Raw genomic sequence first — 26,305 nt, forward strand, 5'->3', positions numbered from 1 at the left:
CCATCCACGCCTAGCATCAATGTGTGTATCCGTGGCGTTTATGAATAGGGTTCCCAGGTATATCCACAGAGCCACTCAAAGAATCGTAATCTCCCCAAACCTAATCCAAGATATCTAAGATATTCCACTCCCTCCACGAGCTCAGCCCGCTCGCGCTCCATTTGTGTTCCTCGCCCGCCTTCTCGACGAGTTTCTAGTAGGCGTTCCAGACGCGGATTCCTGTCTTTGCTGGGTGTTGAGGATGAATTGGAAGGCGGTGCCGCCGTCAGTTTGCTGAGCGTAGGGATTTTTGTAGTTGGTTCCACAATCAGACTAGGCCGTTGAAGTTCTGCATGTGGATGTGGATGTGGATGCAGGACGTTTATGCGGCGACGTAATTAGAGACGCCAGCTCGGCTTTGAAGACAGACATATGCATTTTTGTCTATCGCCTAAGCGGCGTTGAGGACTTTGGGTAGGTTGTGTTGGTATGGTGGATGTGGATGTGGACGAAGACATGTTGGCGATAGGTTGGTTTTGGCTGGTCTGGTGGTGCGGTGGTTATATATTTAGTTTAGGGAAATGCGTATGTGCGAAAGAATGGAATTAGTGACAACTGTAAAGGGGGTGGGTATTTTTTTTTACACTCTGCTGTGTTTACCCTGCGTTCCGGGGGCAAGTGAGTCCATATAGGTGCCAGGTGTTTGTGCGGAAGTCGGGGAGTGCAGAACTGGGGGTTGGAACGACGGTGCCAGCGTATTTGCGGGCGATGGCGGGGGTTTGGAGTTGGGCGTGGGAGGTGAATGCGAGGAAAGTTGAAGGGAGCGTGGGCATCCTTAGGACTAAATATCAAAATGATGCAGGATTAAAGCATGGAACTGTGAAGAAACTTCGATTCGCTGATCCGCAGGTCATTCGTTCGTCTCATCATCAGGGCGCCAGATGTAGGATTCTACACATTTCGGATTCCGACCTCTACATAACTACCTCCTCCCTCAATAACCCTTCCTATCACCTCTAGACACAAGTCTCTTTATCCAGCGTCGGCGTTCTATTCTCCTAGTTCGGCCCAGGCCCGGCTTTTGAGATCCGCACAAACATGATCCAACGTCAAGTGTATCAAGAACTACTTCGGGAAATGGAAGAGGTTATAAGTCTGCTACTGGACTTGGCACCCCACACACAGAAGCACCCCTTAATCGTGCGATTCTCGACAGTACGTCGAGCGCTAGGGTTTGCGACGGTGACGCGCTGATTCAGTTATCGGGCCGGGTTACCACTCTACTATACTTGAAGCGCAATGAAGTAGTTGTTGAGGCTTGGCTGCGTGATGAGTATTATTCTATTCAGCCCTCGGGAATGTATGTGAAGGAGTTGGAGGTATGGGTTAAGTTGTGCCTGCATTTTCTCAAGGAGAAGAAGAGGAGGTTATGGCAAGGGCTGAGAAGTTGGAGCAAGAGCATATGGAGGAAAAGCTTCTGAAGTTTGTCGGACTGCTAAGGGGGATGGCGCGGAGGAGGCCAATTAAAAGAATGTTGTCGCTGTGAGGGAGTCGAACACGAGGAAAGCGCCGCGCTACAATGGGATTACTAGTGATCTTGCCGGATCGCTGCAGTCAGAGATTGTGGTTGGTCGGGACTTCCTCCGACATCCATGGCTGGCAGAATCTCTTGATGCCTATTAAGAGGCTAATCCTGCTTGCTTCGACGAGAGAGTGTCTTGATAAGTGTTTCGGCTGAGCTACTCTCACTTGAATTCTGAGTGCTCGTGATATGGAATGAGAAGTCTAGCTCGCCGACAAGCTTTTTGACGGTTCTGCATATCAAGTCAGCGCCATGCTTCAACAGGAAGACTTCTAGTAATATCGTAAATGAATGGGAGCTGACTTCAAGAGCTTTTCTAAATCCCCATTGATACACCTGGTGCTAATCTGGATTACCGCAAACGCCGCGTATCCTGGTTCCGCAATATGATTAATACTCAGAATATCCTTGTCGATGCCTTCGAGCCTCTGAGAAAGCCGATACGATTGCGGAGCGGTGAGGTAAGGAGGCAGAGGTTGGCTGTTTGTGATGCTGGAAGAGAGGAGCGCGAGCATGGATGTGATTTCATGCGAGGTGATGTTGGCCGAGCTAATGATTTTGCGGAAATCTTGGAACCACTGAGCTCCAGATGGATCGGCTTCGTCATTGAGTGATGGATCGGTAAAGGTTTGAGATGCGTAGCCCAAGAGGGCCGTATATTGTACGATGCTAATGACTGTCAATTGAACTTCCTGAGTGGTAATTAGACGTGGGGCACTCACTTTGAGACACATTTGATAATCGTGTCATACTCCTTCTTCGGAAACTTCCCACCCAACGGAAACTCCCACTTCACAAAATCTGAATACGTGTTTAGACTCTGCAGTAGTAGCATTTGCTTCGCAAAGACCTTGTTTCTCGTCTTGCTAAGCTTAGCTACGGGAGACGTATCATCATCTGATGCAATTCCCTCCTCACCACGGATGCGAGCCATTACCATTTCATGAACGATAGAGTAGAAGTTTGCCGAGAGATAGAGGGCACCGCCGAGAGTCTGTCGAAGAGCTGAATGTTCGCTGATTGGGTAAGGGAAGAACGTCCAAATAAAGGCTACTGCCAATCCACCGACGACGGTTGCTAATCTGTAAGGCGCCAATAGGTAAATTGCATAGTAAGGCTGCCCGTTGGACGTGGCTAATTGACGTCCGATTTTGCGGACCTCGAGTTCGTAGCCCACGATCAAAGTGGCGGTGACCACACTAATTAATCCCACGATAATGAATTGCGGTTTCTTAAGTGGCACGTAGAAACCCAGGGCAACGAAGAACCAGAGGAAAGCGATTACTCCGGCTGTTTTCTGATCAGGTATATACCATATGAGAAAAGCAACAATCATCGCAAAAATGGTGCCGATGATTCTCAGGATGAAGCTAAACACGCTCTGTCCAGATGTCGGGGTCATGGAAATAGCCACCATAATCATAGCCCAAACCAATCGTTGTTCAATAAAAAAGCGCTGAGTATCGCGGAGATATGCAATGATCGCAATCGACATAGTAGCGCAAGCGCAGCGAAGCCCGAATGCCGACTCGGGAGATCTAAGGAATCCAGGAATTACTCTTATCCAATTTCCGGCCTTCTCGAATGCATTCTCTGGTGGTAGATGTTCAGGGTCTTTCCGGGCTTTGTAGGCTTCGCCCATATAAATGACAGTATTATTTCCATCGATGCCACCAACGGTAGTTGTGTCGTCGCTGTTTGCGTCCTGGACCTTGAACGCGTTCGCGACCCATTTCCTGAACCGTCTCTTCCCCGGAAGTATGAGTCTTGACTTTGCGGCCTCCTGATCCTTTTCATCTGCGAATCGCACAAATGCCAATATAGCTTGGCTAATTGAGTACAAAAGAAACTCCATGTAGAGTAAGAGGTATAATTGCGCCTGATTACGTTGGTGGGTTCGATGCGGCTCCATTTTGATTTGTTCAGGTTCGGAGTACACTGACTTCCCTGGGTATTCGAAAAAGTCAGGTGCCAACTTGATACCTTTTCTTTCGACCCATCGCCGTAGGGTTATCTCTTTGCCTTGATAGAAGATGCTGCTTTGACTTTCGAGATGATCAGCAAAGCCTTTGTCTCCTGGTTGCACAAGGTCGCCCTTTGCTTCCTGATCTGCTTCGTTTGTGCCTTTCTTCCTTTTCGGTGGCTTCACTAGCTGTAGCCTTAGAAGAACGTGTTCAAGCCCTTGATCCATGACCTGAATTATCGTGGCGAAAGGCTTGTGGACGGATCTCATGATCTCGTTCCAGTCGTTTACCGTCTTCCTCCGCAGTTCATCGGGTTCTGCATCTGAATTGTCAGAATCAGATTCCGAATCCCAGCCATTGATCTCCGCAAATCGACCAAAAATGTCGACCAAAGATCCCAGCCCGGCCATTGGAACCATGACCGCGCGAAGGTGCTTAAAAATTTCCCCGAGATCCTCTGGACCGAGTTTCCCGTATGCAATCTCGCGCTTCGCGAAAGGAAGATCACCGTGCAGTTTACCATGTAGCTCGGTGATCGTGGATGTGATCTTCTTAAGGGCTTCTACCTCAACCTTCTTCGTTGATTTCTTGGATTTATTTTTCCCGTCTGGGACTGGGTTGGAGATATATCCGAACATGTCAGTCGTCTCGAGACTTTGAAGATAGGCTTTGTGAGCTTGAAGACCGTCCCTTAGTGCTGTGATGTAGCCAGTGAACTCCTTCATCACGACTTTGCGGCACGTCACAGGAATGACGAACAACGCTACGCCAGTCGATATGCCAAACCCAGTGAGAAAAGATTCAAGCAGGCGTTTAATAAACGACTCGGCCTGCGCGGTGGTTGTGAATTGGGGGCCATAAGTAGCGGCCACGTTGACAAAGATGGCGTAGATGATTGTTGGGAAGGCAAACTGGGGAAATTTTGCTTTGAGCGAGTTGACGAGCCAGATTTGGAAAAAGAGCCAGATACCACAGACTGCAGATTGAGAAGAATTATAAGGATGAGGATTTCCAGGCGTATGAAGTCGAGCCTGAACACCAGACCATACCATGAGTAGGCCGACAGCAGCCCCTATGCAGCAGCTAATGACGTTTAGGGCCATGGTCTGAATGAACTTTGCCCGGGGCATGATACAAAACCCTAGAATGGAAATGATAGCGACTAGATACCCTAGGGTCGTGTAGGTCTCAGCAACGGAATCTGCTTGATACCTAGATATTCGTTAGGGCTTAGAAATTTTAGAATCGAGTTATATTCGTCGGTACTGACATAGCCAAAGCGATAGTGGGAGGTATAGCAGCTCTATCCGCATCCAATTAGCACAATTTAAGATGAGCACTAGTTTTCTCGTACTTCATCATCATAAGGACTGTCCCAACATCTAATCCCATCTTACCCCATAGTTCCGCAACCTTTGATCTCTTCTTTTCATCTTTCCCTGCTGCATTCGCATTTTCGGCTGATTTGGTGGAATTGGTGGGGCCAGTCCGTGTTTCTAGCCCTTTCGTTTCGGTCCGATTGACGCCAGAGCCGTCATCGACGCCGTCCCCATGTGACCTGACCATCACAACTCAATTGCGCGAATTGACCTTGGAAGATAGAGAAGAGAGTGTCGAGAAATGAATTGAGTCCTCAGGCGGAAAACACGGTGAAGGGAACGTCCGTGTTAAGCCTTGATAAGCAGCTTAATCACCGGATGCGACCGGGGTCCAATTCGTCATACCGAGTTGTGAGTGGACGCCATGGCATGCCTGTTGCAGCCTCATGGCTTAGTCCTAACGCCATCTCCTCAGCTTGTGCATGTGCATGTTGAAGGAGGAATAAAAGCTTCCACGGTTGTCCTTGTAAGCTTACGCTCACGCGCTTCGCTATTTGCAGACCACAGCCTCCCTGCGCATCCTCAAATTCCTTTTCTGGACCTTCCTCAAGCCTCAACATCCCTCCTAGGCCTTGTTTGGTTCATGATTCGTTGTCTTTGAACTGTTCGTAACACTGCGCAGAGGTTGAAACGTTTTCGGGGTAAATTCTCAATATGGCCAATAGCGTGGCCCTCTTGGCGGGTTGTGTACCCTATCATGGAATGAAGTTCGGGTGAGCCTATTTCCTGCCTTCCACAGTCGAGAGGAATTTGAAATGCCTCCTCTCCCTCTTTGATATCGATGCGGGCTGTTTAGGTAAGACTGACGAAACATTCCCCTTGGAAAGTGTATCCTTGGAGCAATAATCAGAGCTGGTGCATATGATCTCTTGCAAGATTCAACAAGGTGATCCAGCTCTTGACCTAGCCATCTACACTCTGGCCTTTCATCAGTTTTCATCCGTATGATGACATTAACTATTCTTGACGGGGGACGTGAAGTGAGAATGAACATCTTTAAAAGCTCCGAACAAGCCTCGAGATGCTCTGGATTTGCAACAGGCCTTGAAATATCTGAACAAGGATTTCCCAAAGGCTGCTGTCAACCCCAACTCCACCCCCTCCACACAAGGCACTCAGCAGCAACCGGAATGTGTCTGTTAGGTCCTGAAGACTAATTACTTGGGGCGTAGTGCTCGTGGGGTGGTAGACGTCCCGCCAACTTGCCATCGCCTGTAGGACCATGGCATCCCTTGGAAGGTAAGGGAGGTTGGAAAGATTATCCTGGTTTGCTAAATACTGGATAAGTCCGACCCGAGCGGAAAAGGTAAGTAGATCTCAGGTTCCTTGGATGGTTTGCTGTACAGGAGACGTCCGGTCTGCGGCATTCATGCGATAGATTTTTTCGGACCAATGAATCTGTGGCATCTGTGCATTCCCATTGGTTGTATTTCGTATCGCGTTCCATTGATGTGATATTGTCCGATCGATAGCATTAACGTATTCGGCTAGCGTTTGCTTGGTGAAATGAGTCGCCAACCTGCAGAAGGCTGTAGTAAAAGTGATATAATGAATCAGAGGAATCGAGGTCGAATTGCTGAAAGCGTTCGAAATATTTAGCATCGAGAGGCTTGCAGAAGCAAGGCTCGAAATGATGTTGAAACTTGAGTGCTTTGTCTGTTCGCATATATCTTTCCCTACATAAAGGTCTTGAAGGAATTCGGCAACGGTTCGGTGGTGATAACTGACTATCAACATATGGGGGTCGGTGGAGGCTAAAGAATCGTCAAGCGAGGCACCGAATTCGCCGTCATGTCCTCTCTGGTGTATTTCGAGCAGCCCACAACAACGGCTCCTTATCCTTACATTAATATGACTACGATTCCATTACAGGGTTTCCTTAGTAAGGGGCGCATCCGGAAGACTAAAAACGTCCGATGGGCGTTATACTGCGAAATAGAGCAAAAGGCTCTCCAGAGGCTCGCTCTTCAAAGTAGAATTCCACAAATGAAAAGGTTGAAAGATTTCGGAAGCCTGGATCTGAAAATCGAGTGACATTTTAGCCATCATCCGCGTGTACAGATCTCGATGATCTGAGGGAAGGGACCAAAGCTTCTGTCACAAATCTTGCATGTTATCCCCATTCTCTAAACCTTCTAGAAGTATTCGAACTACCAGGGATACACAAAGAAAAACCCTTCAGCTCTTCTTAAAATCTCTTCGGCAAGATCTTGAGTTTCCAGAGAAAATCGGGTTGCTAATCCAACTACAGATGGATGGAGCGTAAACTCGCCGTCAATAAAGATCCCCAAGTCACGTCTTGTAAGGTCCTGGAGCCTCAGTGATGGACAACCTTGAAATGCAATGAGACATGCATTGATCGGCCGGCTTGATATGATCAGCTTGTCATTTTCCGAAGCTAAAGACTTCAGGAATTCCGAGATATCCCTGTGGGCGCCTTCGCTATTATGGGTACCTTCGAACTCGTCAATCCTATCAATAAACATACACAACTTCAAGAACGACGATGACTTCTTGATCAAAAGCTCGAGTGCTCTTTTTAGTTCCACATAGGTAGGCTCCGTTTCCATTTCCGATTACTTTCAGTTTTGGTACAGTGTTGGGAAAACTACCAGAATCAGCTCAGTGTACCGGGCCAAACCCTTACGAAGAATAGTTCTCAGCATCCCGCAAAAGCTCTTCTGCATCGGCGTACCAATATTCCAGAAGAAGAAGTCTATCACAAGTAACTGTTTTGTCCCAGTCCACTGCGTAAGAGCTTTCATTGTCGGTTCTGCCCTAACTAGATATTTCATGAGTGTCGACTTCCCACTTCCTGCCTTGCTGTTCACAAAGTAAGGAGTGGCTACATCTCCGGATAGATGGCCAGTAAGATCACCCCAAGTTTCATCCGAGGCAGGTTTTTCAAAGATCCATTGATACGTACTCTTGTAAGCAATCGGGAACTCTTCGTACCTTCAGGACATTTGCCGGAAATTAAGCCACACGAGAATAGCAGCCTCCTGATTATGGATTAAGCCTTGGTTGAGCATATATTCCTGTTAAACACTCGTGAAGCTTCTCTTGAATATCGTCGATTTTGACGCCTGTATCTTTCCGCCAATCGTCTACCATCTCCTGCACTTTTCTAAGTGCATCTTTGTGTTGCAAGCCTAAGGCAGCGTCTTCTGGATTTATATTCTCGAGAAATGCTAGTACTCTCCTATTATGCTCGTCCGTACTTGACCGAAAGGCAAGGAGAGAGGCCAACATGAGTGGACTACGAAATTTCTCGAGCTTCGATGCAAACGTTTCAAGCTTGTTGTGGGCCCAGTGGACTTTGAGGCTCGCTTGGAGTTGACGGTAGAGATTTTTCGGAATATTGTTCCTGGAATCTCAGGGGAGATTATTCAAAGAATAGCTGGGGAGAAAGGTGTTTAGATATATAATCAACTCATTTCCCGAGTTTTCGCAGCTCAAGGCAATATCCAAGAGGACCTGCATTGGCCAGCTACTGACGACGGCTGTTCGTGAGAGCTATTCTATACTGACCTGATCTTCCATGGATCGCATGGAGTCACTGTCCTGGAGTTGAGCTCTGATCTCACCAGTTTGCTTTACCAAATGCTCTGAGAGTTTCTTGAGGTCATCTATATCAGGAGGCGAACCAGATCTCTTGGTAGTGATAGCTTCATTGACTACGCTTCAAGTAAACTGAACAAATTGGATCACGTTAGCTGCAAGCCCCACCGCGACAAGAGCTTCCATAGTGATTGTAGAAAAAACTCGAGAAAACGCAAGACGCGTGCGCGAATGAGTCAAAATGAACAACAACAATAGAGTAACGAAACACAAAACTAATGGGTGGAGGGCGCCAGCGTGGCTCACCTCGTGATAAGTGCTGTTATCTAAGCAATGCGGGGTTTGCAGCAACATAGAAAACCGGTGAACTTATGAGGTATTATTCGCTTCCTCAACCTTCTCTACAATTCAAAACCTATAACATGTTTTCCTAGCATGCGCTAAGCTGCGCTTAAATAAAAGGCCCAAACATACAGATGGACTGTGCGCACTGAAATTTGCATGAACTGGTGGTATCTTTGACATGCTAGTACTCCCTCCACTATATCACAATCCTCTCGAAGCTATACTTGGGTACTTTCTTGCTTATCAGCATCCCAATCTCACGGGCGCTTCGCTCCTCCTTTTTCCCACCCTTACCTGGCTTCGTCTTCTCAACACCCAGATCTACTTTCCCTCCGAGAGGGAGCATAGGGAGTGTCCCATCCGTCGCAATGTCAGTCTCAAATGGTTTACCTTGCTTTTGCAGCAACGTGTTCGTTGGCTTTTGACTCTTCGCAATGTTTGCCGCGTATCGTAGGAACTCGCCTAAGAGACCTCTCATGAATCGGGCTTCCCAAAATCCGTTGAGTGCTAGTGTTGTTTCTTCATGCAAATCATTGATCATCTCTTCTGTTGATTCATCTGAAGGTTTCTCCCTAGCAGCAAGCCAGGCGCTTGGCCCAATCGCATCGAGGGTGCAGCTGAGCAATGAAGCGATGATGGCAATCGCGTGGTCATCGGGCTCTTCAGATAAAGATTCGGCTGGAAGAGAATCCGGGTCGATGAAGTCATACGTTGAGGACCAACCGCCGTTCTTGAGTTCCGAGAGAAGGAGTCGAACTAAGGACTCAAGCTCGCGACGAGGAAGAATTGACCGGAGTGTCGAAGTGATGATGGAAGCAGGAAAGGTATGGAGTCTGATGAGGGCAGGGCGAAGAGTATGGCTACGGATAAAAAGGCCGTTATTTAAAATCGATAGGGCATGGTCTAGGTCGTGTGTGGCAGCCTCTAGTTCGGAGGCAAAATCAACATTCATTTCGACTTCTGGTAGCGTAGTGCCACTTGCTGAAAGCTTCGCTTCGGCGTCGGCCTGAGGGCGGTCGTCCAGGTTTTGCATTGAAATATTGATAGCTTGGACCACTTCTCCAACCGGAAGGTAGTTGCTGTGGTTCAAAATTGCGGATAGGATGTGTAATTCAGGGTCGAACCTCACAATTGAATTAACAATGTCTCCGTCAGAAGTGGAAGGAATGCTTCCTGAAGCATCCGGAGAGAGTTCTAATAGAGAGCGACGTATAGACTCTTTGGTGAGGTAACCGGACAGTAGAAGCCATTGAAAAACGTTGGGAGGGAAAAATCTGACTTGGAGAGATGAATGGTTGGCTTCTTTTCGGGTTCGCGACCCAGGGTCTTCCCATTGGAATATTTTGCTTAGTGCATAGACAGCATGCTGCCTGTGGCGATGCCTATGAGAATCTGTGATAACCTTTGGAAGTTTCCACTTCCTTAATTCAGTGCCCGAGGACTCGCCCGGTCTTTCTGCAATAGCCGCCTCAGACAGATCATCAGGTGTATCTTCGTTTACTCCGTTTGTCAAGAGACTCCTTTCAGCTCCATTCTCGAGCTTAATCTGGGGCATATCTGGGTTCGTGGTATCGGCATCTGTGAAGTCTACATCTAGTTCGCGTGCGAATAGTTCTTCAAATTCTGAAACTTTCCCCTTTGACGCGTACTTGTCGAGCTTGTGCACTTTCCTCTGCCAGTCTTGCCACTGTTGACCGTTTCTCGATAGACTCCCCGGATCGTTGCTTGCTCGTGCCTTGGGTGCTAAGATGTCACAGTCCCGTGAGTCCTGAGATCTAAACTGAATCCCCTTGCCAATAGAGTTGATGAGAAGAGTACCATCTGCCCTGAATTTCTTGCGCGCAAGGGTTCCAGCAAGCTGTATGCCAATCAATTCATGGTTGAGAATACCAACCGCCAGCTCAATGTCTGCAAAATACGTTATCAACGTCGGCCCTGCTTCTGTTTCGCAGACAGACTCTGGCTCTGCATGTTTCCGTTTCTTGGATCCCGGCGAGGCGGTTAGTCGTTGTTTGAGGGGCACTAACGCCTGGATCGAATTGTATTTGACATCAAATATCCCGCAGAAATTCTGGGAGGTCGTGAACACCAAATCGGGAAATATACGAATAAAGGAAGTACTCCCGAGCCCAGGAATCTTTAGCTGTGCATAACGCTTAGGTACCGTTTCAGAGAAATCATAGGAGAAGAGAACACCATTGGTCAGTTGATGGAGGATGCCCGTAGCGGAATGAAGAGAATACACCGATTTTGAAGCGCCATTGATGTCATTCGATGAGGGTGAAGGCAACTCCCACGTCACCAAGTGCTTCACAGGAAGCATATGGCTGGTGAAGAGGTCCGGAGATCGCGGCGATATTTGATATAGGTCTAGTGTAGTAGAGATGCCATCGTTAGACTGGCCATCTCGGCGCTTGGAAACGACACATAGAACCTGGATGAGTTCCAAAATCTCAGACTTTGCACCCATAGGGGGACCTAGGGTGGCTGCAATGTCTCCTCGGCTACGTAACAAGCCACGAAGCACTTTTTTTGCCATGGTTACCGTGACATGCTCGACTTTTAATAGGCCTCGGACATTGGCTTGTGTACCGGATGCAGCCAAAGTGTTAAGGTCTGTGTGCCATCTTTGAGACTTGAGATCGGACGAGAGCGATGTGACATGACCGTCATCAAAGACGACCAGGACGTCATGAGAGACTTTCTTATCTTGGGTACCGGCGGATATGGGTATTAAATCTATGGCGACGACCTTAGACGTGGATTTGGGTATGGTGTAGGATGTTTTAGTGGTATCGGCGATATTTTCTTTCATGAGGTGGACTTCCTCCGTAAAGCAGATCAGCTGATGGCTTTCAACAGGCGAGCAGGGCGAGACAGATGCATAAGTGAAGCGGCAGGAGGGCTGCTTGGAGGAGCCCTTCCGATAAATAGAAAATGGGGGAGTCGTGAAAGACGTCCATGGCGGCAATGCGTATGAGGTGACGAGCTGTGGATTTTGAAGCTTGACAGAGTTTAGCTAATGACGCTGGAGTTACAAAAATGGATGCGTACACTGTATATAAGGACACCCTCTCCATCGACACCAACGGCAATCTCAGTCCTCTTCCTCTTCCTCACGCCGCTAAGACTACAGACACCGGAAGCTTGCGTCTGCCCATCCGTGGATTGAAGAGGACGTGGTAAAGAGGCCAAAGTAAAAGGTGCCTCAATTTCCTTGTCGAACGACATTTTGTTTGCCAGACAGGGTCTGCGTGGGTCGTTGGGTGGGAATGCAGCGGGCGTGGAAGAGCTGCAGCTGCCGATTATTTTTTTACCATCTTGAATTGGCAGTAACAGAGGGCGGTGAGGACCTCGGCTCAGGAAGGTGCAATCTTGGCGTTTAATTAGGCGACTTGGCACGTGACCTCTTCTCGCAAGCGCGTCGCGTGCATCAGACGCGCCGCCCATCTCCAGTCGTAGCTTCTTCCTTCAATTCACCTTCAGTATTCACGTTCACCTCCACGCCACGTCCCCCAAGTTTTCACCGACTCCCTCGTAACGCACTTCTTGTCCTTTTCCCAACATTAATTCACAGCCATGCCCTGAAATCGTCATTAATGGCCCTTGCTGCGGTGCAAACCGCAATGAATCTGGAGAAGAAAAATCTACACCCATTCTTCACCAAGCCCCTCAGTATGCACGCAGCCGCTTATCAGCTACCTCTAGCTTACCTGGTTTCAGGGAACCCTTCACCAGAGCGAAACACATCTTCGACAGAGACATCGCGCGAGCCGACGAACGACGTCCCTGACAGTGAGCGACCAGACAGGAGTGCGCAGGTCGCTAAGGGTCGCAAGAAGCGGGAAAGGAAGCCTACGGAAGCCAAAGAAAAGAACGATCAAGGGCCAGGACGGAAGAACCAGGCACAACTCGAAAGATTTACCCGCCAGTCGAATGGCCTTGGCGCAGGCGAAGGGACTGCTATTGGCGGCGTGGATGTGTTGCAAACGTCTGGAGACTCGATTGCAGAAGAAGAACTGAATCAAGATCGGAGAAAACGGAGGAAGACGGCATCTCCAGCCTCCTCAGTCCAAACTGGCGAAGCCGAGCTACCGCAGTCGACTGAGGCTTTGGATTGGGTTCGACAGTTGCAGATCGAGGCCGAGAAGGACCAGTCGGAAAGTGTAGAGGATAACCCATACTCCCTAAATGCCGAAGCACTCACTGGAAGTGGACATGGACTTGAGAGGCAGGAGATCGGAATGGAAAACGCTTCAAATAGCAATGCACCGCCCAAAGCAGCATACGAAGTTCCTCCCCTCTCAAATCCCAACGTTCCAACTCCACTCGTAGTAGAGGATAGACTTGAGAAGACCACACCAAGAAAGAAGGTATTAAAGGTCACTGGGAATGGCAAGTTGATATCCCCCCCACCGCTAGCGAAACCGGACACGGAATCGTCAGCGTGTCCCAAAAGAAGACGTGGTCGAAAACCTCCACAACCGGTCTCTTCACCGACCGTGACCATAATCAAGTATGGGTCTGACACTGAGAGCCGACGTGCTCTTGGCAAAACTATTGAAGACATCATCAATGGTAAAAGGCAGCTGAAAGCAACCCCCTTGCCTCGAAAGGAACCAGTGAAGCCGGCTGGTCCCCCGAGGCCTACACATCCGTTCTTTTTCGGGAAATCCGCGCAGAAGGAGCCACCCGCCATCAAAGCCCCTCCTGAGACACTGATTCTAAAATCTCCAAAGACTCTGAGGAAGAGTGCTGTGACTCCTGGGAAGTTGAGGGCCGAAACTCAAACCCAATCTTCTCCACGGCCATTCCCAGCTTTTGGACCAATTGTTGGAGATAGCCGGGTCATGAAATACCTGGGGATGAACGAACCACTGTGGCCTTCCAAGGCCACCGCACACGTTCGAAATCTTGAAAATAATGCAATCTTATTTCCCGACGAGTTTCCGGACTCCTCGCATCGAATCCGAAAAGAGCGGAAGTTAAAGAATAATACTATTGATGTCCCCCAAGACGAAGACTTGATTGCAAAGTTTTCCAAACGTCTGAAGGTATCCCGTGAAGCTTCGGATCAAATCCGCCTACCAACTCGTTTGCTCACCACTGGAATCGATATACGTGAAATGGTTCGGAAAGAAGTTCGAGCTCCGTTGGGAGACTACGACGAGGATGAGTGTGCTAAGACGAGAGTCCATCCTGCCCTCCATTCGCTCTTTAAGGATATCGAGGACACCCTGACGCCATTTGATAGGGGCGTATGCGAGACCCAATCTTGGGTTCAAAAATATGCTCCCAGCCGTGCTTCACATGTCCTACAGTCTGGAAAGGAAGCTATGGTCCTTCGAGACTGGCTGAAGAACCTCACCGTCGAGGCTGTCGATGGCGGAATGGATGCATCCAAAACTTCAAACACCTCTGAGCAGAAGAGACCGCCTAAGAAGAAGCGAAAGCAGGTTGAAGATGACTTTATCGTCTCTAGTGATGAAGATGATGACGAAGACATGATAGAGTTATCAGAAAGTGAAGAATTCGGTCGATCACGGTCGAACCACTCCAGACAACGGTCTGTAAGACGGGCAAAGATGACGAGGAACAAGAACGTAGTGATTATCAGTGGACCTCCCGGTTGTGGCAAAAGTGCTACTGTATATGCAGTTGCTAAGGAGTTGGCCTTTGAGGTATTTGAGATCAACTCCAGCAGTCGCCGTTCTGGAAAGGATATCCAAGACAAGGTTGGAGATATGTCCGAAAACCACCTTGTAAGCCATAAGCGTAGCGAACCAAAGGTCAGCCTAGATGTCGTACCTGCTGAAGACACCGATAACGAACGTATGAGTCAAGCCCTTCAAAAGGATCTTGACAGTGGACGGCAAGGCACAATGACGTCGTTTTTCAAGTCAAATCCCCAAACCAAAGCGAGGCCGATGCCAAAAGCGAAACCCCCCGGAGAACCCGGAAAGATAGCCAATACAGCCCAAGCTACTCTATTAAAGGCTCATGCACCACGGAAATTTCAAAAACAATCCCTAATCCTGTTTGAGGAGGCCGATATCCTCTTCGAAGCAGATCAACAATTCTGGGCCCAAGTCATTAGGCTCGCATCCCAATCAAAAAGGCCCATTGTCATTACCTGTAACGATGAATCCCTTATCCCGTCGTACGACTTGCCGCTTGGCGCCATTCTTCGACTTTCCCCGCCTCCGGTAGACCTTGTGACTGATTACATGTTGCTCGTTGCCGCTAAGGAAGGCCATGTTCTAAGGCGGGAAGCTGTGTGTGACCTTTTCAAGTCCAAGGATCATGATCTGCGCGCCAGTGTTACCGAGCTAGACTTTTGGTGCCAAATGTCCGTCGGTGACAGAAAAGGTGGTCTGGAATGGATCTATCAAAGGTGGCCCCCCGGCAAGGATGTGGACGAAAAGGGGCGCGTTCTCCGTGTCGCAAGCGAAGGTACTTACCAGTCCGGCATGGGATGGCTATGTCATGATGTAGCCGCCTCCACAGGAAGTGTAATATTTGACAAAGAAGAAGAATTACTTAAGGAGACGTGGTCACACTGGGGTATCAGCCCTTGCGAATGGACTGGTAACTTGGAGTTCCCATGCGCACGGTATTCTGGCATCGAGAGTGATCAACTTCAGAGCCTCGAGCGCTTCGAAATTATGTCAGACTTCTTTAGTGCTGCCGATGTCTACTGTCGCATTGGTTTGCCCTCGTACGAGAGCCAATATCAGGAACTCGTTGACCCGTCTCTACCGCCCATGCTCGACAAGGAACGATTGAACTACACGGAAGCTGCTCCAGTCATCCAGATCGATCACATCTCAGACTTCAGCAATTTCGACACAACGATGTTCATCCAGACCCACCTAACTATTCATCGTGCTTTTACTCTCAGCCAAGGTTTAGCGAATCCGAAATGCCAACACTCCATTCCCACAACCGAAGGCGACTTCACAGATGCGATCCTCCGCCACAAGACCTCAGCCCAAACTGACCACAGTTTGGGCTGGCCTGACTTCTCGTTAGCTTTCGACATCCTCGCCTCACCACCAGCCACCGCCCTTTCTCTCTCCACATCCTACCAACTAACCGCCTCCTCCTTTGATCGTACCCTTGACATCATTGTTCATGACCTCGGGCCTTACATCCGAAGCATTGTTGCTCACGATCTTCGCCTAGAAGCTGAGAGACTTCGTGTTGGTAACTTGTTGTCCGAGGGTGGAAGGAATAAACGTCCACGGACAACGAGAGCGAGTCGTGTGGCAATGGAGGGTGGGAGAAGAGAAACGAAGAGGAGGGAGAGATGGTTTGACAAGGATCTCAATCGAGTGTTGGTTATGAGGACGGCAGGGAAGACATGGGGAGGGTTGGGAAGTATTAGCGAGGAGATGGACGCTTCGTCAAGGACTGGTGGGGAGAGCCAGGTGAGCATGCAGGAGGAGTAGTTGGGAATATATAGGCGTTCTTCCACGGGTTCGCCCGGTTCGTGATGTAGCGCTAGGCTTCGAGATGATATGGATGCGAACGCATGCTGGAGGCACATGAGCATTGTCAAGCGTTTGGAAGGCATATTCGGAGGGCCATACTTGGGAAGCATCTGCAGGAATTTTTGGGCGAAAGGGTATCTATATAGTTTTTGCATGGCAAAGGTGCCGGTAGCCGCGCTCTTCTTGAAATGAGATCCGTATCCGTCGTTACAGCTTTCTAGCGACTGCATTCGAGACGAAGTTCCATTTTCCGGCTTCTCAGTCAACCCAGACCGGAGAAGTACCGCAATAAAATTGTTCGTAGTCGGCGTTCGCCTAGCATCTGGAGGTCATGATCCACAAATGACCTTCAATCCCCCTCAAAGCAGCTCATCCTCTTCAAATGCCGAAGCAACAGGCAGCGGCACACTCTCAGGCACCACAACCTCCTTAACCTCCCCAGAAATCCCAAGCCCCAGTACTTCATCTCCTTCACTCTCAGCCGCAACCTCGACCTCAGGCATCTCCTCATCACTGACCCATTCTCTCTCCCTTCTTGAACCACCATCCTCTTCCAACGCCTCAAAACCCATTCTACTCTTGACCTTCAACCTACTCTCATTAACATCCTCCCACCCCTTCTTCCTGTCCCGAACCTTCCTCTCCTTTCCCACAGACTTCTGCACCTTCAGCTCCCTCTTATCCAACACATCAGCCGCGCGCTCCAGGCCTTTTTGGTGGCGTATTCGCTGTTGCCGCTTTAGCTGCTTGAATTTAGGTTTCTTAGTAATGCCGGCGGAGTGTGCGGCTAGGACGTGTGGATTTGGTGTTGTGGAGGGACGGGAGCTGGTCGTGGTTGTAGTTGAGAGGGATTTCGAGAGAGTAATGGCAGTGGGGGGTGAAAGGGCGCGGCGGGAGGCGCGGGAGTGGAGGGTTGATTCTGCGTGGGTTAGCTTAGGAGAGTGTAGGGGGATGGGAGCAAACGTACGGCGCTTCTTTAGTTTTGCGGTTTTCGCCATGGGGGAATGGAAGACTGGGGGATCTTGCGCTTGGGCAGGCGACTCGGGTCGTGGTTCTGTCTTCGCGATTCCAAAATTCCTGTGGGACCTCTATGCCAAGATTTCTCTCCTCTCCTGCAGCGGCGCGGCGGCGGAATTGCCCTTCCTAATGCCCGACACCGTTTTCACGTGGCCGAAACATTCACTCATTCTCTGCACTACCACCCTCTCTTCTTCCCCACCGCGACACTGCGACACTGTCTCATTCTCCTCTCCATGTCGCATACAAGACCAACGCCTCCGTGTTTGCTGCATCCCGCCCCGCGCTGGCCAGAAGGCTAAACACGGCCGCCCGCCTCCGCTGTCCGCGACATCCTCCACTTCACCTCCGCAAACACCCCTAGACTCTACGCACACACCAGAGACAGCCACGACAAAGAAGCGATGAATGACGAATATTTACCACACCGCGCGCGCTACGCACCCACCGACCACGGTACGCTCATATCAGATTCCTCAACCTCCCTTCGGTCGCAGCTTCTTGCCGGCTTGGTTCTAGTCTATGTGGTCTTCAAGTCCCTAGAGCTTCTGGGATACCCGGTTTGGCTTTGGTTACAGATTGCTGTGGATATGGCTAGCCAGACGACGTCAGTTCCTATCAGGCTGCCGCGCTTTCCTTCCTCATTCCTTCTTGGAACGTCTGGCGAAGAGCCTGGTGCCGACGACGACACTCAGAAGCAGACAGGTCATATACTGGGGACCCTCTTCGGGTTTAATAGGAATGGCTTCGTGAGGAGTGGAAAGGGCTCTAGCGATGTACCTCCTGGTCTGATTAACCTTCATGCCTCGTGTTTCGAGAACAGCGTTGTGCAGGTATGTGAATGCTGATTAGTGCAAATTGTTCCTTCACCAACACATATTTTAGGGCCTAGCGTCACTTCCTTCTCTACAAGACTATCTCTCCCACACCACCTCCGAGTACGAAGCGTTGGACTTGAGAACTACCAACGGCGCCCTCTTCGATTGCATCACCGGCCTCAACGACACCGAGCACGGCCGCCAGTATTTCAAAGTTCCACACAACTTGCATTTCTTGAGCGTCACCCAGCATCAAGATGCTCAGGAGTACTATTCTAAGATTTTAGAGGCACTAGATAAGGAGGTTCATGTCCAGTCGTCGAGTAAAAACCGGTCAGGGCAATCTTGGTCGTTGTTTGCGAAGCAGTTGCTCAACCTCCCTACAGCAGCCGCTGAGCTCGGGTCTCCTGAGAATAATCATTCCCAGGTGGATGGAGGCCCACCCGAGGAGCAGCCAAAGGACCAGGACCAGGATATTGACACGGAAAGCCGGCCAAAGGCAGACCCAAATCCTCTCAGCGGCCTCATCGCTCAACGCGTAGCCTGCACTGGCTGCGGCTACTCCGAAGGCCTCACACTCTCCGAATTTAACTGCCTTACAGTCCACCTCGGAACAGACATCTACCGTGACTACGACATCCGCGACTGCCTCGATGAATACAGCAGAGTCGAGAGGATTAACGGCGTACAATGCACGAAATGCACGCTCCTCCGGAACAAGAAAATTCTCTCCAACTTGCTTGAAAAACCCATGGCAGATGACTCAAGGATCCGTTTTGAAACTCGTCTGAAGAATGTGCAGGAGGCGCTCGATGAGGACGACCTTGAGGATTCTACGCTGACGCAGAAATGCGGGATTGCAAAGAAGAATAGAACGGAGAGCACGAAGACGAAACAACAAGTCATCGCTCGTGCACCAAAGTCGCTCGCTCTCCATGTTAATCGCAGTGTTGTCGATGAACGAACTTTCAATATTGTCAAGAACCACGCTAATGTCATGTTTCCGAAGGAATTGGACCTCGGTCCTTGGTGTTTGGGCAGTCGGCCGTCAAAGTCTCAGGGAAATGACGGGGAGGTGGAAGAGTGGCCGAACGATCCCAACGAGAGTCTGATTGCGGATATGAACGTGGATCCTAAGGATATGAAGACCTCATCGTTTCGCTATGCGCTGAGGGCGGTGGTGACGCATCGAGGGCAGCATGGAAGTGGACATTACGTGTGCTTTCGAAACACTGGGCAACTCCCGTCTACGCACCGCGATGTGGATAGCATGGATGTTGCGGGTGGATTCGACCAGTGGTGGTTATTCGACGACGAGACAGTCTACCCACGTTCAACGAAGGATGTTCTCGCACAAGGAAACGTCTTCATGTTGTTCTACGAACGCATTGATCCATCGCCAAGCGTATCTCTCGACTTCTTAAATGCGACAAAGATCGCTAAGCTGCCACCAATCGAGGTCGTGGCACAGATCCCGCTTCCGGATGACAATTCTGATGATTTCCTGCTTACACCCCCAGAGTCTCCTATTCTTCGTCCAACGTCCCACAACAACCCTCCTATTCTCCGCGGAGGCTTTGGAGAGCCTGAATCTCCCGGCTCTATATATCCCACACCTCCACCCGACGAATCAGGCACAACCACATTTATATCAGCGTCTGCATCTGCATCTGCATCCACATCCACCGACTACCCACCCTCGGAACTCGAATCTGATGCAGATGTCTCTGTCACAACGGATACCGATACCTCAGAACTTGAGACAATTCCTACGACAATCTTCCCCCCAACAAAGCCTCCGACTCCGCGTCATATGCGCACGGCCGGAGATTCTCCTATGAGAGGGGAGGGTGGGCGTGCAGCTAGCTTGCCGATGGTTACGGCCTGATGGCCTGTTTTGTGATGTATGAATTAGATTTGCATTGCATGGATGGCGTTTAGTATTTGGGTGGGGTAATGGGTTCGATTATTGATTAGCTAATTGGGTGGGTGACGTTTGGGTTTGGGTTTGGTTCATGGTGTTGGAGGGGGTCTGATATTAGTATATCCGGATGGGACTGGTCGCGTAGGTTGGTATGGAACACAGGACACGGGGAGTTAGTCTTGAGGCTTGTCTGTTCACTTCAGATATTCATGTATTGCGGCCTTCCATTGGGCGGGTATTATTTTGCTCTGAGGCATGACAAACTACCTTGTACTTGGCCACCCTCATTGATCACTGGTTATCAGGTTGGGATCAGCGAGGGGATCGCCTGCACGGTACCACATTACCAATTTCCCAATCTAATATTTACGTACATTTTCTGCAATGGTGCTTGACGCTGGTAGTTGGGGAGTTGCCTAATATGATCGCAATACTCATTCGCGATACTTCCGTTCTACGTATTAAGGCTTAAAGCTTAAGAACGTGTTTGCGTAGGAGTGCGTGATCTCGGTCTATTTTCTTAGGAAAGAGGGAGCGGATGTTCAGGAAGGAGAAAACAGGTGGGTTGGCTATGGTATTAGTGATACAATGGGTTGAGAGGAAGAAATGGGTTTCCTCCCAAGACAATATGGATAGTGGGCATGTCTATATAGCTTAGTCTTGGAAAATAAATTGTTAAACAAATAGCTGATTGGGAGACGCTAGCTCATGTAGTCCCATTTGGTATATCCAGTCCTAGCTACCTGGGCTTCGACATACGTCCTGATACGTCTTGTTACGGTAGAACGGAGAGGCTTGCTGTAATATGGAACACAGAATTCTGCCACAAGAAGAAGCTTTCCTAACCCTCCTATGTGGTTATCAGCCTTCCTAGACCAATAGAGAAGACAATGATGAATGAAGAAAGAGCAGCAGAAAAATAATCTCAGCACCTTAATCCCGCTTCTCCTGATGCTCCCCTTAACCTGCTGTCTTACGCATATCTCTACTTCTATTGCCCAGTCTAACATCCTTCCACTTGACCCCTGCACGCATAAAAACGCTATGCCACCAATCCCTCCATTGAGATATATAACCCAGCCAACGCATGTACTAAAGCCCTTGAGAACGCCAACTAACCGTTCACCCAAGACCAAGAGGTGAATGGAACGAGCTCCCGCCGCAATAATAACATCATGTTAACGCCAACTTCATACCACCAAGTCCGCTGGCGGAGAGTGTTGGTGAAGAAAGCCCGCGCCGCAACTTAGAAATAGGGAATCGCCCAGGTTCTGGCTGAAGATTAAGGTCACCATTACGAAGGAGAAGCGGGGCGCGGAAATTAGGTCTTAGATTGTGATTTAGGACGGGTGATAGGGCGTTTAGCTGATGTATATCTTCATCGTCAAGATCGTGCTGCTGAGATTCTATGGAAGGTAGTAGCTGAGTGTTTTTGCTGTATGATATGATATGCACTGAGTTAATGGATGTCTGAATATTCTCAAAAAGCGGGAAAGAGGGTCTGTTTTATTGAAAACTCTTACATGTGCTAGACGTAATAGCAAATACGACCTAGCAGATAACAGTTGGTAAATTGTTAACCCTACTTATAAGTGCCTGGTTATTTGTCACGGACAGGAAGTAATAGGAAAACCTTGAACAAAACAACAACCTTATGTAGGAAGCTATGGTGACAGTGGCCCGCTAAATAACCTGTTTGCTGAGCATTGAAAACGCCACGATAGTGTCAGGGGCGACAATAAATAGACTGATGACTGTTGGGCAGTTCCAGGGGTAATAATTGCCGCCCTATTGGAGTGCTAGGAGGAACATGATGGATGTTGGAGCGGACGAGAATGAATTCTAGCACACCTAGGGAGTGGATTGTTGTGCTGCGGACCTCTGGGACAGGTGGCTTGGCTTTGGATTCATAGTTTTGGAGGTGGGTAAGGAGAGCACTGACTAAAGCGCCTATGGGGAGATTTATATAGAAGCATGAGAGTAGGCATTTATTTGATTATTTATTTAATCAAGCGAGGAGATTATCTATCCAATGATTTCTGACGAAAAGATCTCGACATACACCAGCGCCACGAGACAAACAGGGTAAAGGTTTCACTGAGAATGGGGCCGCATCCAATGCTAATCTGACTGAGACCGACATTAATACCTATAACCAGGTGTTGTCCATAAGGAGGTAGGATCGCCGGAATGATTATCAAAGCGCTGTTTGCTAGATCAGAAAACAGAGGGCAGCAATAGTCCTTCCCACAACTCAGCGCTCAGGCCATGGGACAGACTTTTTGGAATGACTGTATACCTCTTGAATCCTCATCATGATCTGAATGTATGTGTTTCCTCTAGCTGACTTACACCCTAACTGTACCTGCTTAAGTAATCTTTCTTAGCCCTTTTTAATAGGATTTGTAAATTAACATGCTGTAGCTATGTATAAAGTCTTTTAAAAGATAATAAATAACTAATATACTAGACAACTTTTATAAGCTAATTCTATAGCTAACTTATAAAGGCTAGGCAATAACGTACTTCATGGGCGAGTTGCTCACACACCCAAGTCGCTTACTTTTGCGAAGACCACACCCTAACAAACTCTATTATAGCCTATAACAACCCGCTCTAGCACTATATAGTATAGTATAGCCTAGAATATTATTTAGATACTACTTCTGCTTCTTACTTACATATTTGCGTGTTATGCCTAGTCTAATTACACTGTCTGCAGTGTAACGACTCTCACGAATCGTTCCATCTCGGGTCGTTCAGAACCTATCCAAAGGGTCCCCGTATCGGCCCCGACTATGACTTAATCCTGTCCCCTGCAGTTACCCCTATTCCTTTATGTATTTAGTCGCACCTTGCCCCTGTAGCTAGCTTAGTAGTTTTCTAATATCCTTTTATACAAGGCCTATAGGTGTTAATAGTATTCCTAGGTTCTAAGTCCCTATGTAACGATCCTCATGAATCGTTCCATCTCGAGTCGCCCGGAACCTCCGGAAGGCCCTCGTATCGGCCCCGATCTCGACCTGGCCCCGACCCCTGCTGTTACCCCTATTCCCTTATGTATTTAGTCGCACCTCGCCCCTGTAGCTAGCTTAGTAGTTTTCTAATATCCTTTTGTACAAGGCCTATAGGTGTTAATAGCATTCCTAGGTTCAGAGTCCCCACGCACTTCTATATGCCTCTGAGTGGATTCCTACTGCATTTAGACCTATTGTCTTGCCTGCGCTGTTACATTATATTAGAAAACTTACTTTTGCTAGTAACAGCCTTGTATAATATTACACTAATTATTTATTTAACTATGTCTAAGCCTAAGACGCGTCTAATTTAGTTTAAGTTGTAATACTTACACACTGTTATATTAAACTATTTAGTTTATAGACTAGATTCTATTAACCTCTAGTTAACTAAAGCCTTTAAGTTTAGAACTTCCTATCCCTATATAATTAGAATTGCCTTTAGAAAAGTTGCAAAGAATGCGCTAAAGTAGAAACTTAAAGACTACTAATAACTTATTAAGATTAGAAACAACTGCTAATGCCTAACTTTTAACCCCTAACTACTAACTACTACCTTGTTAACAGCTAAACCTGCGTCTGCAGGACCTAAAGCTAGACCTACCTAATTTAGAGTTAACCTTTAGCAGTATATCTATGCTTAATTACAAGCACAGCTTAAGCAGCTAATCTACTAAAACACTGCTAGGCAACTACTAACCCCTAACTACTAAATCACCCCTAATAATGCCTTAAATTATCCCTGCTACTCTAATAGCAGGGGACCTTTTAGGCACCCCTAATAATACCTAAATGTCACCTTACTAAACGCACGCCTAAGATTAATAACTGTACAGATAGCTAGAAACAAATAGCAAGTCTTAATTAGTAACAGGCTAGACATCTACAGATCACTATTAGAGCAGGCGCGCACACATGGCGTTTAGTTTAGAGGACACTGCTAGCAGTGCAAAGGAATACTTAGCAAGGACACCTAGCTAAATTAGACTAGTTTTAGTTTAAAGATGCAGAGGACATAACAGCAATACTTTAAACTATAACTACTAATAAAGACTATTAGTCTACAGAGGGGGGGGAGGGTAGTGTAACAATCCTTATAAATTGTTCCATCTTAAGTTGCCTAGAACCTCTAGAAGGCCCTTGTATCAGCCCTAATCTTAACCTAGCCCTAACCCCTGCTGTTGCCTCTATTCCCTTATGTATTTAGTTGCACCTTGCCCCTGTAGCTAGCTTAGTAGTTTTCTAATATCCTTTTGTATAAGGCCTATAGGTGTTAATGGCATTCCCAGGTTCAGAGTCCCCACGCACTCCCATATGCCTCTAAGTGGATTCCCACCGCATTCGGACCCATTGTCTTGCCTGCGCCGTTACACCCTACGCACTTCTATATACCTCTAAGTAGATTTCTACTACATTTAGACTTATTATCTTGCCTATGCTGTTACATTATATTAAAAAACTTGCTTTTACTAGTAACGTACCTAACGGGTTAGCCGGCCACTTTTGCCAAGCCCCTACTAAAACCACCCTATTCTAGCGCAAAACAGCCTACTTTAGCCCTATATAGAGCAATACAACATAAGATATTATTTAAAGTCTACTTCTACTACTTTTTTATATATATATAAGTTATGCCTAGTTTAATTACACTGCTTATATTACTTTTAACTTAGCTTACTTTTTTTAGCGCGCACTTATGTCTTTAGCTTTTTTTTTATTACTACGCACTTTAAACTTTTTTAAAGTAGTTAAATAAGCTCTATTCTTAACTATTAAAGTCTTTTTTACTTAAATTTACTTTCTTTTATGTAATCTATATTGCATAGTAGCCTTATTTACTACTTAAAGCTTTATAATCTTCTTTTACACTAACACTAGCTTATGCGCAATAATTACTACCCTTTTTAAAACTTTTTTAAAGGCCTTTACTATAGACATTAGTAAGCTATTTATATGCCTTTAAATCTTTACTTTTATAAGCATTAATTATAACTTAAATTTAAAAGTATTACTTAAAAGTTATAACTGCTAGGGCTTATTATTAATAAGTAGTAGCAGTAATAAAGTACATAACTAGACATTAAAGGCTATTTTAACCTATTTTAGGTTAAATAAGACTAAACTAGCGCTTTAAAACTCTTTTTAAATATTACTAAAAGTAATTACTACATTATAAGTGTGTATAAAGCATAGTAAGAACTTAAGTTTTATAATATAAGTAATTTAGTTATGTATAAAATCTTTAGCTTAGCGCTTATACACCTTTTTTAAAGGGGTAAAACAACCTACATTAAAAAGCTATAAAAAGTGTAATAAGTGTAAAAGCATATAAATAGTAATAATCTTATTTTTTTTATAGTACTACTAGAAATTAAGTAAGTTATAGCTTTTATAGCTATTAATAATAAAAAGCTAATAAGTGCTTATAACTCTTTTTTTTATATACTTATTAAAGTGCTTTAACTACTACAGCCTAAGCTTATTTATTATCTAGCTGTTTTTAGAAACTATAATAACCTAGTTTTAAAGTAAATTTGTTTTTATACTAAGTAAAAAAGTAATAGCAGCTTTTAAAAATAATAAAAAGTAAAATAGCTTACTTTGTTATGTTAATACTTTAAATAACTATTATTTACTTTTATTACCTTACTATATTACCTTTAGCTATTTTTATTTTTTTTAAAGCTATAATAACTACTTTAGTTAATATCTAGCCTATTATAAAGCCTAACTTATTAAAGTTATATGTGTTTTTATTTTAAATACTATACTTAGCTTTTATATTAGCTACTTAGCAAAACTAGCTTTAGATAACCTTTATGTAAGGCTAGGATAGCGCTTACGTGTAAGGCCGAGATGGTGCTTACGTGCAACAGGTATATATACTATTCTGTACGCAATAATTAACGTTAGTTAATTATTTACACCTTTTAGTTATATTAGCGTAGTAGTATAGAGCTCTGTTTTTATATAATAATTAACTAATAACAAGAACAGTTGTGTGTTTAACCTACACTTTAAACAGCTTTACTAGTTTTTAGACTAAAACATAAGGTAGCCTCTTCTAGCGCCACGTTGTTGCTGCTAGGAGGTCTAGTGTATATAGCTTAGCTAGCGTGGGCTACTAAGCGTTGCGTTGTGTTTATCCCGCGCCTCTAGGCCGCAGGTGGTCAGCCTCTAGCTGGTAACCAAGACATGCGCATAGGCGCCTCTAAGCTGCGGGTAG

General features: G+C 46.9%; 5 protein-coding genes across 5 annotated transcripts; 2 read left to right on the plus strand and 3 right to left on the minus strand.

The window, feature by feature from the left end:
* Window positions 1-1,666: 1,666 nt before the first annotated feature.
* BDR25DRAFT_237792 (uncharacterized protein) lies at window positions 1,667-5,091 on the minus strand (the record flags this gene model as incomplete). The annotated part of the gene is made up of 5 exons (XM_033685610.1): window positions 1,667-1,793; window positions 1,865-2,230; window positions 2,284-4,737; window positions 4,796-4,828; window positions 4,880-5,091. 5 exons carry the CDS (start codon window positions 5,089-5,091, stop codon window positions 1,667-1,669), a joined length of 3,192 nt encoding a protein of 1,063 aa, XP_033542937.1.
* A 3,778-nt stretch (window positions 5,092-8,869) lies between these two features.
* Window positions 8,870-12,100, minus strand: BDR25DRAFT_294162 (uncharacterized protein). The gene is made up of 3 exons (XM_033688764.1): window positions 11,865-12,100; window positions 10,592-11,814; window positions 8,870-10,519 (listed from the first exon to the last, which is right to left on the minus strand). Exons 1-3 carry the CDS (start codon window positions 12,039-12,041, stop codon window positions 9,007-9,009), a joined length of 2,913 nt encoding a protein of 970 aa, XP_033542938.1. The 5' UTR covers window positions 12,042-12,100; the 3' UTR covers window positions 8,870-9,006.
* A 336-nt stretch (window positions 12,101-12,436) lies between these two features.
* On the plus strand, window positions 12,437-16,262 carry BDR25DRAFT_294166 (uncharacterized protein; the record flags this gene model as incomplete). The annotated part of the gene is made up of 1 exon (XM_033688765.1): window positions 12,437-16,262. The coding sequence occupies one exon, from the start codon at window positions 12,437-12,439 to the stop codon at window positions 16,259-16,261; it is 3,825 nt and encodes a 1,274-aa protein (XP_033542939.1).
* Window positions 16,263-16,662: 400 nt separating this feature from the next.
* BDR25DRAFT_237994 (uncharacterized protein) lies at window positions 16,663-17,301 on the minus strand (the record flags this gene model as incomplete). Its single annotated transcript, XM_033685619.1, has 2 exons — window positions 16,663-17,222; window positions 17,271-17,301. 2 exons carry the CDS (start codon window positions 17,299-17,301, stop codon window positions 16,663-16,665), a joined length of 591 nt encoding a protein of 196 aa, XP_033542940.1.
* Window positions 17,302-17,483: 182 nt separating this feature from the next.
* Window positions 17,484-20,409, plus strand: BDR25DRAFT_345704 (cysteine proteinase). The gene is made up of 2 exons (XM_033694073.1): window positions 17,484-18,153; window positions 18,206-20,409. Exons 1-2 carry the CDS (start codon window positions 17,725-17,727, stop codon window positions 20,024-20,026), a joined length of 2,250 nt encoding a protein of 749 aa, XP_033542941.1. The 5' UTR covers window positions 17,484-17,724; the 3' UTR covers window positions 20,027-20,409.
* The last annotated feature ends 5,896 nt before the right edge of the window (window positions 20,410-26,305 follow it).

Source organism: Lindgomyces ingoldianus (assembly GCF_010093535.1).
Source record: "Lindgomyces ingoldianus strain ATCC 200398 unplaced genomic scaffold BDR25scaffold_35, whole genome shotgun sequence".
NCBI classification, from domain to species: Eukaryota; Fungi; Ascomycota; class Dothideomycetes; order Pleosporales; family Lindgomycetaceae; genus Lindgomyces; species Lindgomyces ingoldianus.